At 45.3% G+C, this 12,476-nt stretch overlaps 1 protein-coding gene across 4 annotated transcripts in view; it reads left to right on the forward strand.

Annotated features, from left to right (window-relative positions):
• Nucleotides 1-11,592, forward strand: part of LOC120928786 (beta-arrestin-1) — a 243,210-nt gene extending 231,618 nt beyond the window's left edge. For 3 of the 4 annotated variants that reach the window (XM_040339785.1, XM_040339782.1, XM_040339783.1), the window contains 2 exons: nt 7,644-7,695; nt 11,115-11,592. In XM_040339785.1, coding sequence (XP_040195719.1) covers nt 7,644-7,695; nt 11,115-11,226 — 164 coding nt within the window. In that variant the 3' untranslated portion in view covers nt 11,227-11,592. The remainder of the gene's footprint in view (nt 1-7,643; nt 7,696-11,114) is intronic. The other variant, XM_040339784.1, reaches the window with a different exon arrangement.
• Nucleotides 11,593-12,476: the final 884 nt, after the last annotated feature.

Here is a 12,476-nt window from a genome sequence, read left to right on the forward strand (position 1 = left end):
TCTCCTTCATGAATGTTTTTTTTTTTTTAATATGTTTAAATATTAATCAACAGATCGTGTAAATTGTTCTGCAAGTATTTCCTTTCCTCCTCAGTCCATGGTGGTTTGTGCAATATATTAAACTGTGTTTTCTATGTTTAGTAAAGGGAAGGGAAGATAATACACCAAATTTAGAGATCAGTTATGAAACATTAAGAATTGTCATCATGGTAACTTCAAATTGTGTGACTTATGTGAATGTTGTGTCTGAATATTATGCTGTTTTGTCTTTTCTATACACTTTTGGAATACTGGCGTGAAATTGTGTGAATGTCCTTCTTCTCTAGAGGGTTCACCAGTCACCTCAAACTCCCCTCCTCCACAGCTCATCATCTAGCTGTAGACTTACAGATGAAAAATCATACTAGTACTGTGTTGTATCATGTAAGCGTAGTACCAGGGGCTGTAATGGGGGTCAATGCACACCCCAATTAAGTGTTGTATCATGTAAGCATAGTACCAGGGGCTGTAATGGGGGTCAATGCACACCCCACTCTTTACGTCTAGAGGAAAAGAGATTTCACCTCCAAATACCTCCAAATACGGAAAGGTTTTTTCACAGTAAGAGCTGTGAAAATGTGGAACAGACTCCCTCCAGAGGTGGTTCTGGCCAGCTCAGTAGATTGCTTTAAGAAGGGCCTGGATTCTTTCCTAAATGTACATAAAATAACTGAGTACTAAGATTTGTAGGTAAAGTTGATCCAGGGTAAATCCGATTGCCTCTCGGGGGATCAGGAGGGAATTTTTTCCCCTGCTGTAGCAAATTGGATCATGCTCTGCTGGGGTTTTTTGCCTTCCTCTGGATCAACTGTGGGTATGGAGTTGGGTGTATGGGATTGTATTGTGTTTTTTTATTTTGTTTGTTTATTTTTTTTGTGGTTAAACTGGATGGACTTGTGTCTTTTTTCAACCTGACTAACTATGTAACTATGTAACCCCAATTAAGTGGTTTCAAATGAATCTGTGAGGATCAGACTAGTGCTGCTCATCTGACAAGTGCAGAATGCTTGGAGTTTAAGTGATACCCTTTACTGGATAACTTTAATTATTAAAGATGCACGTTTTTGTGATAATTCGGAGTATACCCGATAAAGCGATCTAAGTTATCCCAAAAAGTTTGCATCTTTAATACCGTATATACTCGAGTATATGCCGACCCGAGTTTAATCCGAGGCACCTAATTTTACCACAAAAAAATGGGAAAACGTATTGACTCGAGTATAAGCGTAGGGTGGGAAATGCAGCAGCTACGGTACGGTAAATTAAAAAAAATAGTTACCAATAAAATTACATTAATTGAGGCATCAGTAGATTAAATGACTGTTAAAACACTGACGGGGATACACTGATAAAACACTGACGGGGATACACTGATAAAACACTGACGGGGACACACTGATAAAACACTGACGGGGACACACTGATAAAACACTGACGGGGACTGTGACGGTATCGGTATGATATCCCCGTCAACGTTCCCTTCTTCCCATAACGAAAATCACCCCAATATTCCACGAGGAGGGATATCCCTGGAATCGCCCAGAAAGCCACACATGAGACCAGCTTACTGCTTGAACAACACAGACTTTAATGTTATAACACACACAGCTTATATGTCATTTCCAAAACTGTTACAATGACAAATCTCCGCCCCCCTCACACTGGGGCTTCCATACAGATGAGTAGGTAGACACGACGGGGCCGATGCTGAAACACATTTTCTTTAGACAATGACATCAATGACGCTGAGCACTAGCTGTACTGAATACATCAACCAGACCGCTCGACCCCGCATATAGAGAGATAATTACCACAATGAAGCAATCAGAATAATTAACACAAGCCACTTAAACCCAGCTCTCCTTCACACAACACAATAGATCAATTAACCTTTAGAAATAGTGAGGGGACATTAGCACATCAATAACCTGGCTAGCAGGGAGCAGTAAACTGAGACATATAGGCAAATGTATCACAATGGCCCCCCTTTTGCTCCCTGCTCCGGCAAACCCGGTTGGACCTTCCCTGGTCCAGTAGGGTTGACGGGTTCAGAGCTATTAGTCAGAGGTTAACTCCGTTTGGCATGACTGACCTCCCTTGGCAACTGCTTCAGACTCAGGTATGTCACCGGGTCGTCAGATCACACGCCGGTCAGTCCCCAAGTCTTTGTGCGATCTGCAAAGTCACCAGAAGTCAGTGGGAAGACAGCGAATGGGTCTGTGCGCCGCCGTCTAGGTGTCCCGCTATGGGAGGGGGCAGGTTATGGCTCTGAAGTGACAATCCCAGGAGATTCATAAAAAGAAAAAGTTATATTTGTTGAAATGCTGTAGCACTGGTGCTCAGAGTCCGGGGGGGGGGGGGGGGAAGGGGAATCAGAGCCCCATAAGGTCAGCCACCCCCTGCTCCCTCCGCAGCCGCCGGTTCTCCTCTTGGAGCTTCTCCAGCTCCATCTCCAGTTCATGGAGTCTGGGGGGGTCAGCCTGCTGTGACCTCAGGTGGTTGTTCTCCTCCTCCATGCGGCTTATGCACTCCTCCAGCTCTATGTACTCACGGATCAGCTCCTGCTTGCTCATGTCCTGCAGGCTCTCCACGTGGTCCTTCATCATCAGGAACTGGGTGGTGGTGTAAGGGGCCACCGGTGGGCCCTTGGCGAACATCTCGGCACGCATCTGGGACGCCCGCTGCGACTCCCTCTCCTCCAGTCGCTTCTTCTCCTCCCAGGTCAGCTTGTTATACGGCTTCCAGGACCTCTTCTTCTTGAAGGGTGGCCGGCGGTGCCTCTTTCTGCCCAGCTCCCTCCAGGGCCCCTCTGGCTCAGGGCTGTCGCCCATGACCAGCTGACAATGGTGTTCCCTGTTGTCCGTAATAACAGATTGTACCATGAGGGCTTCGTAAGGGGTGCCCAATGGTTCTTCCTGACCCAGCTCCTTTGGATCCCAAGCCGAGTCTACACAATGGGCTGCTGCTGGTGGGCGGTACCCAGGTTGAGACCAATTTGACCTGGTGTTGTCATTCATGGGGCAATTCTGCTTGAAGTGACCCAGCTGTTTGCACCGGAAGCAGCGTTGTTCGTTGCCCTCCTGGCGATGATAGCGAGGGCTAGATGTCACCGGTCTGTTAGGAGGTTGGTATCTAGCGGTTGGTGGGTGTGAGGGCACCGTTTGTGGTGGAGGTTGTTCCTGTGGTGTGACCTGGTTCGTCTTGCGAGTATCTGCATATTCATCCGCCAACTTCGCGGCCTCTGGTAGAGTCATGGGCCTGCGATCTCTCACCCAATCTTTGACGTCCGTCTGGATGTGATTGTAAAATTGCTCCAGGAGCATTAGTTGCAAAATGTCCTCTGCGGTGGTGGCCTGGCTGCTGTTAACCCAGTTAGAGGCCGACAGGGACAACTGGCATGCCCATTCCGCGTAAGAGTCTTTCGTGGTTTTGCGTGAGTCCCTGAACTTCTGTCGGTGGGACTCTGGGGTTACTGCATAACGAGCCAGGAGCACTTCTTTAACCCGGGCGTAGCTATGAATATCCTGATCTGGCACGGTCCGGAAAGCATCAGAAGCTTTGCCTGACAGTTTGCCTGACAATATTGCAACCCAGTCTCCTCTAGCTATTCGGTGCAGGTTACATTGTCGCTCAAAATCCGCCAGGAAGTTATCAATCTCACAGTCCTTTTCATCAAAAGCTTTAAAAGCGCTAAACGGAATCTTCCTTGCGTCTGCTGTGCTGTACTCACTGTTTGGAGAATGTGCGGCTGCTTGTTGGACTGCTGCCAGTTTTAACTGTAGTTCTGCGTCCCTTATTTCTTTATCCTTCTGTAGTTCTGCGTCCCTTATTTGTTTAGCCTTCTGTAGTTCTGCGTCCCTTATTTGTTTATCCTCCTGTAGCTCTGCGTCTCTTATTTGTTTATCCTTCTGTAGTTCTGCGTCCCTTATTTGTTTATCCTCCTGTAGCTCTGCGTCTCTTATTTGTTTATCCTTCTGTAGTTCTGCGTCCCTTATTTGTTTATCCTTCTGTAGCTCCGCGTCTCTTATTTCTTTAGCCTCCTTCGCTAACAGGTCCATCACTTTCAGTACCACATCTGGCGTTGGGTTCGGGCCGAACCACGCTAGCTTCTCTCTCATTAGCTTGTTGGCTGGCGATTCCTCCTCCTGAATCACTGGTGTCTCCATCTCTTGTACTGCTGGCGTTGCTGCAATCCCGTCCTCCTGGTCTAGCTCCATTGATTCTGCTATGATGACCCGCTTGGTTTTGTTGCTAGCAATCCTTCCACGAACTTCCAGTAGTTCTTCCAGTGTCTGCTTGGAATCCGGGTGTGAAGGGGAATAGAAGGGAAAAATCCCACTGCTACCAACCAATTGTGACGGTATCGGTATGATATCCCCGTCAACGTTCCCTTCTTCCCATAACGAAAATCACCCCAATATTCCACGAGGAGGGATATCCCTGGAATCGCCCAGAAAGCCACACATGAGACCAGCTTACTGCTTGAACAACACAGACTTTAATGTTATAACACACACAGCTTATATGTCATTTCCAAAACTGTTACAATGACAAATCTCCGCCCCCCTCACACTGGGGCTTCCATACAGATGAGTAGGTAGACACGACGGGGCCGATGCTGAAACACATTTTCTTTAGACAATGACATCAATGACGCTGAGCACTAGCTGTACTGAATACATCAACCAGACCGCTCGACCCCGCATATAGAGAGATAATTACCACAATGAAGCAATCAGAATAATTAACACAAGCCACTTAAACCCAGCTCTCCTTCACACAACACAATAGATCAATTAACCTTTAGAAATAGTGAGGGGACATTAGCACATCAATAACCTGGCTAGCAGGGAGCAGTAAACTGAGACATATAGGCAAATGTATCACAGGGACACACTGATAAAACACTGACGGGGATACACTGATAAAACACTGACGGGGAAACACTGATAAAACACTGATGGGGATACTCTGATTGGACATTGATGGGGACACACTGATAAAACACTGATGGGGACACCCTGATAAAACACTGATGGGGACACCCTGATAAAAGACTGATGGGGACACTCTGTGTCCCCATCAGTCTTTTATCAGTGTGTCCCCATCAGTGTACAATCAGAGTGTCCCCAGTGTCCAATCAGCCTGTCCCATCAGTGTCCACATTACTGTGCTGTACTTTGTTTCTTGCCTCACTTCCACTCTGTTTTATTACCCGACTCCCACCCGCTGCAGAAATATCTAAGAAACATGCAGGCGGGTAGCCGGGAGGAGCCACAATGAACACTGGCTGCTGGGACATGGCAGTCCCAGCAGCCAATCCTAGTGCACAGCAGCGTCACGGCATGGGCGGGAGTTACGGCGGCGGTGGCTTTCTCCCGTCTCCCGTCAGCGGGAGAAAGACATGGCGAGTGGGAGGTATTCACACTCACAGCGGGACACAGCGGGGGAGTGCACGCCACGATACGGAGACACACTGGAGACAAGTAAGAACATGACATTAAAACATGACTCGAGTATAAGCCAAGGGGGTAATTATCACCCCAAAAAAAGGGGCAGAAAAACTCTTATACGCTTATACTCGAGTATATACAGTAACTTAAGTTAGCCTAAAAATGGGATTACCTAAACTCTAAACTTTCTGCAGAGGCAAAATGAGCACCACTAGTCTGATTCTCATTGTTTAAAGTGAAACCACCAATGCCAATCCTTTATTGGGGTGTGTGTTGACCCCATTACAACTCCAGCAGAGAAAATTACTTATCATTGTATGAACTAGGGTGATATTTTCCTTTTAAATGTTAGTCATGCATAGATCAGAATAAATGCATTGCTATGCCTCTCTTTTTAAAAAAAAAAAAAGGTATTTACCAACTATGTCTAACCCCAGCTGAAAACGGATGGGTGCTAGAGGGGTAACATCACCAAGATTTGACTCAGATATCATATATGTTCTAGTTATGGTGTATTTTAAGGCAGTGGTCATCAACCCTGTCCTCAGGGCCCACTAACAGGCCAGGTTTGCAAGATAACTGAAATACATCACAGGTGATATCATTTGCTGCTCAGTGATTGTAGTTTTCTAGTCTGCATCTCCCCAAGGTAATACATAAAACCTGGCCTGTTAGTGGGCCCTGAGAACAGGGTTGATGACCACTGTTTTAAGGTATATCAACATACTATGAGGCCAAAATACCCATAGGGTATGTCCCACTATGCACATTTTCTGGTAGTGTTCAAAGTAGAACCCACATTAAAAGTTATAAGACACTATGGGCCGGATTCAGGTAACACTTACGCCGACGTATCTACAGATAGGTAAGTGTCAATGTGCGCCGTCGTATCTATGCGCAAGATACGCCTGAAATGTGGCTTCGTCCGACTGACGTAAGTTCCCTACGCCGTCGTATCTTGGGCGCATATTTACGCTGGCCTCAAGGGGCGCTTCCATTGAATTACGCATTAAATATGTAAATGACCGAGATACGCCGATTCACGAACGTACTTGCGCCCGTCACAGTAATTTACGCCGTTTACGTAAGGCGCACATCCGGCGTAAAGTTATTCCACCTATAGGAGGCGCATTCCCATGCAAAGGTATGGACGACGGAACAGCCGTCGTATTTTACGTTGTTTACGTAGTAGTACGTGAATGGGGCTGGGCGTAGGTTACGTTCACGTCGTAGGCATTGAGCCGTCGTATCTTAGGGAGTATCTTCGACGTGATTCTGAGCATGCGCGGGCATGCGCCGTTCGTTCGGACCATCATTTGCATGGGGTCACGGTTCATTTAAATGGATCTCGTCCACCTACTTTGAATTAGGCGGGCTTACGCCAAATAATTTACGTTACGTTGGCGCAACGTCGGGAATCGAGTGATTTGTGAATACTGTTCTTGCCTCTCTATGTTACGTCGGCGTAGCACATATGAGATGCGCTACGCCGGCAGAAAGATGCGCGGCTCTAAGAGAATCCGGCCCGATTTGTTTAAATAGCAATTTGTATGGCCCATGCTCTGGTTCTTGGTCTATTGAAACTAATAAGGGATCTTCATTTACTTCCTGGTTTGTTAAGGCACTGGTGACATAGCCAGGGCCTCACAGGTACCCCCTGGGAAGGCTATGTCACCAGTGCCTTCCAGAAAAATCTACCCAGATCTCACGTATGTGCCACTTTTACCATGCTTGCACTTGCTCTTGGTCTATTGAAATTATTGAGGCATGTTCGTTTTCACAGTACTCCTTGTGCGCCCTTCAAAATACAGATGTGCCCTATAAACTTTAGTCGACCAAGATCCAAGCAGCGCATGTGTGAAATCAGGTGAGATTACCCTGGAGGGCACTGGTGATGCAGCCTTCCCAGGTTTATCTGTGAGGTTCTGTCACCAGTCAATAGACCAGGACGTAAGCAGATAGAAGTAACATAGAAAATCTTTAGTTTAACCATTGACCAGGACGTGAAGAGCAACCAAAATGCTTGCTAGGGTTCCAACCCTTCACCATGTTATTAAAAAAAAAAAAACGTTCACCTTTTGTTTCCTTTACAGGGGTATTCCATGTTTAGTGTTCACAGGGACTTTAACGTTAACAACTTTTTTCTTTTAGTTCCAGAGAACGAAGCGCCTATAGATACAAATCTGATAGAGTTTGATACAAAGTAAGCGGGACGTGCCTGATTGTCGATGCTGTGTGATCTCTATTAACTAACTGACTGACTTCATTCCCTGAAGCGGGTGCTGCTTGTGTCTTACTAACGCATGTCTTGTCTGATAATTTTTATTTTTGCATGGCTTCCACACTTCTCTGCATGCACATAGGGAAGGGAAAAGCAAAGTAAGAGCTTTTTTTGTTTGTTTTTATGTGCAAAATGCTATTTCCTTGCGTTCCAGGCTGTTTTATTCTCTGCAACATTACAAATGTCTGATGAAAAAAATGAAACATTACCAATGTTAAAAAAAAAAATGATGTACCACTGGATTTATTATGTGTTAAATGTTTGGTGTTATTTTATCTTAAAAGAGAATCCATACCTATTATAAAGCCCAAGACACAGCTGTGCAATTAATGGCCCAGATTCAAGAAGCAATTGCGCCTGTGTAACCATAGGTTACACAGCGCAATTGCTTACTTGCCCCGGCGTTACGAATGCTCCTGATTCAGGAACATCGTAACGCCGACTGCAGCCTAAAATCTGCGTGGCATAAGGCTCTTATGCCACGCATATCTTAGGCTGCATTCTTGCGATGGCCGCTAGGGGGCGCTCCCATTGTGCTCAGTGTATAGTATGCAAATTGCATACTAACACCGATTCACAATGTTGCGCGAACCCTGCGTACGCAATTTACGTTGTTTCCGTACGGCGTGTTTAGCGTAAGGCTGCCCCTTCTAATAGCAGGGGCAGCCAATGCAAAAGTATACCCGTCGTTCCCGCGTCGCGACGTTCGAATTTTACGTAATTTGCGTAAGTGATTCGTGAATGGCGCTGGACGCCATTCACGTTCACTTTGAAGCAAATGATGTCCTTGCGACGTCATTTGCCGCAATGCACGTCGGGAAAGTTTCCCGACGGAGCATGCGCTCTACGCTCGGCGCGGGAGCGCGCCTAATTTAAAGGATTCTCGCCCCCTACTGGATCATTTACATTAGGCGCCCTTACGCAGGGCAAGTTTACACAGCGCACACGCAATTTACGGAGCTACTTCTCCGTGAATCGCGGGTAGCGATTCACGGAGAAAAACGCTTCCCTGCGCCTCCGCAAATAAGGGGCAAATCTACCTGAATCCGGGCCAATGTGTCTTTCTCTCCAAAATATGGCGTAAACCAGCAATCTTTCACATAGCACAGAGTCCCACCCTCACAACATATATATATATAATTATATATATATATATATATATATATATATATATATATATATATATATGCACACACATCGCAACAGTTAAAAAAAATTATAATAAAGAAGACCAATATTTGAGTGGTTAGAAGAGAGAGAACATAAACACAAAATAATCATTTTATCAACTCCATCACACTGTGGTGCAACAAACAAAAGTCACTGCCCCTACCTATGACTGGTCTATACAATAAGGAGCGATGGAAAGGGCGCATATACATACAAAAACATGGAATATCCAGGCTCAAACTTACCGACCGATCAGCAACCAACCAAATTCACCTGTCTAACAGAGGTTTAGTTGCACGCATTTGCAAAAGCATGTGTAAGCTGCAGGCCCCGTCAAGGCTCTCTGTATACTGCAGTCCTAACTATAAAATTGCATTTTAAGTCTCCTCAGGCACCCATTCACTTGGGGCAACGCCACTCCACACTTCACCTTTGGACCTATTAGGCCTTGTACACACGATAGGATAGCCAGAGGACAACGGTCTGAAGGTTAACCTATGAGGCTGACTGATGGTCCGTCGTGCGTACACACCATCAGTTAAAAAAACGATCTTGTCAGAACGCGGTGACGAAAAACACGACGTGCTGAAAAAAACGAAGTTCAATGCTTCCAAGCATACGTCAACTTGATTCTGAGCATGCGCAGGTTTTAACCGCTGGTTTTACATACTAACGATCGGTTTTGACCTATCAGTTAGGCGTCCATCGGTTCAATTTTAAAGCAAGTTCTCATTTTTTTTGACCGAAGGTTAAATAACCTATGGGGCCTACACACGATCGGTTTGGACTGATGAAACCGGTCCTTCAGACCGTTCTCCTCTGGCGATCCTATCGTGTGTACGCGGCCTTAGAGTCATTGGGTCTACTTAGACCCGAACGGGGACACAGGCAGCGGCTGTCAATCCATCGGTTAAATTTTAAAGCAAGTTGTCTTTTTTTTTAACCTAAGGTTAAATAACCTATGGGGCCCACACACGATCGGTTTTGACCGATGAAAACGGTCCTTCAGACCGTTGTCCTCTGGTTAACCTATCGTGTGTACGAGGCTTTATAGTTAGGACTGCAGTATACAGAGAGCCTTGACAGGGCCTGCAGCTTACACATGCTTTTGCAAATGTGTGCAACTAAACCTCTGTTTTTAACGCACACTCTTAGGGCCAGATTCTCAAAGGAGATACGACGGCGTATCTCCAGATACGCCGTCGTATCTCTGAGTCTGGGCGATCGTATCTATGCGCCTGATTCTTAGAATCAGTTACGCATAGATTTCTATTAGATCCGACCGGCGTAAGTCTGTTACACCGTCGGATCTTAACTGCATATTTACGCTGGCCGCTAGGGGTGTGTACGCTGATTTACGCCTAAAAATATGTAAATCAGCTAGATACGCGAATTCACGAACGTACGCCCGGCCGACGCAGTACAGATACGCCGTTTACGTTAGGCTTTTCCTGGCGTAAAATTACCCCTGCTATATGGTGGCGTACATGCGGCGTACCAATGTTAAGTATGGACGTCGTTCCCACGTCAAATTTTAAATATTTTACGTCGTTTGCGTAAGTCGTCCGTGAATGGGGCTGGACGTCATTTACGTTCACATCGAAGCCAATACGTCCTTGTGGCGTACTATGGAGCAATGCACACTGGGATATTCCAGGGATGGCGCATGCGCCGTTCATGAAAAACGTCAATCACGTTGGGTCACAAGTTATTTACATAAAACACGCCCCCCTGTTCCAAGTTTGAATTAGGCGGGTTTACGCCGGCCTATTTACGCTACGCCGCTGCAACCTACGGAGCAAGTGCTTTGAGAATACAGCACTTGCCCGTCTAAGTTGCGGAGGCGTAGCGTAAATAGGATACGCTACGCCGGAACAAAGATACGCCGATCTACGAGAATCTGGCCCTTAGACAGGTGAATTTAGTTGGTTGCTGATTGGTCGGTAAGTTTGAGCCTGGATATTCCATGTTTTTGTATCACACTGTGATGCCAGCTTTTTTCATGGGAAATTAATCAGATGCCCTATGTAGCACAAAAAAATGCAAAAAAAAATTGCACAAAATTGTATGTTGACGAAACGCTTTGGCGTGCTCTTATGTGATCTCTATTTTCCCCCCGAAAAATACATTAAGTTCCCAACTAACTTTGCCCTTTTTTTCTTTTTCCCTAGCGATGATGATATCGTTTTCGAAGACTTTGCCCGTCAAAGACTGAAAGGGATGAAAGACGACAAAGAGGAGGAAGACGAAGGGACAAACTCCCCTTCGACGAACGACAGATAAGAAGCCTCCCGCCGTGACCTCCTCACCGTGTAAAACTCGTGGATCGGGGGGGGGCTTCTTTTTCTTTCTACTCCAAAGAAGCCCCGGCCATAACATTGATTCGGCAGCCCTTATAATCTTACAGCTGTGCCATAACTGTCACCACGCATCGTACTCCCCTTCTTCAGTTTCCGGCTACACTTATCTTACACGCACACACACAAAAAAAATATTCAAAAATTAAAGCGTACAATCATGGTCTGTGCATCAACTTACAGTACGTAAGGAGTTCTTGTAGCACTTTTGTATTAATCGAGTCTTTTATGCATTTTGTATAATTCCGGTAGTATCATATTAAGTATTTGTTACACAAAAAAAAAAAAAGAATTCTATAGATTCCGTGGTTTCAGAAATCAAAAGCAACATGTATTTTGTAAATCAAAAAGAGACAAAAATAATAATTCCTTCTTACTGTATGACGTTTCTAGAACTTCAGAGATTAGGGGGGGCACTAGATGACGTCCTGGTGTTCATGTAGGAGCCAGAACAAGAGGTCTGTCTACATCGGGGTAGAACATGAACGTATCCATCCTGCGTCAGAAAATATTTCCATGTAACCGTTTAAGTGTTTCCGCTTTAAAGACTGACTTAGATCTGACCGGGCCGTGAAAACGCCGGCGACGGAAATTGCAGATTTCCAACTTTTGAGTCATCTTTTTTGGGGGTTTTGGGCAAACTGTGAAATGTTTATTTTATAAAGATTCCGAATCATTTTCATCGCGACTGCAGATTACAAGTTAAAATATGTGATGTTTTTATCGTTCTGGAAATGTTTGGAATCGACTTCATAGAAGGAAACGTAGTAGGACATTATCCTGCAACTTTTTGTCATAAGAGGAAGTCATCCAAGAAGGTTTTTTTGTTTTGTCATTGGGTTCTAGAATTGCTTCATTCTATGGCCTTTTAGAGATTAACAGAACCTACCTACTCTATACTCAGATATACGATGAATAGATGTGCGTTTGTTGTTTTAGAAATAATTCATTCATTCATGCTGGGAACGTTGGATCTTTTTGTGCTTAAAGTGCATTTCTAGGCATCACCCAAACTGAACCTCCCCCTAGAGCTCTACATCATGTCCCGGCTTTCATTTTTTCAGTACTTTTGTTCCTGTAGCAGGAAACAACTTTTATTACTCCCTGTGACATAATCACCAGGCTTGGGAGGTTGGCTCCTCACACATGTGATATGGAGGGGAAGGGGGAGGGGAT

The sequence above is a fragment of the Rana temporaria genome, chromosome 2 (assembly GCF_905171775.1).
Source record: "Rana temporaria chromosome 2, aRanTem1.1, whole genome shotgun sequence".
NCBI classification, from domain to species: Eukaryota; Metazoa; Chordata; class Amphibia; order Anura; family Ranidae; genus Rana; species Rana temporaria.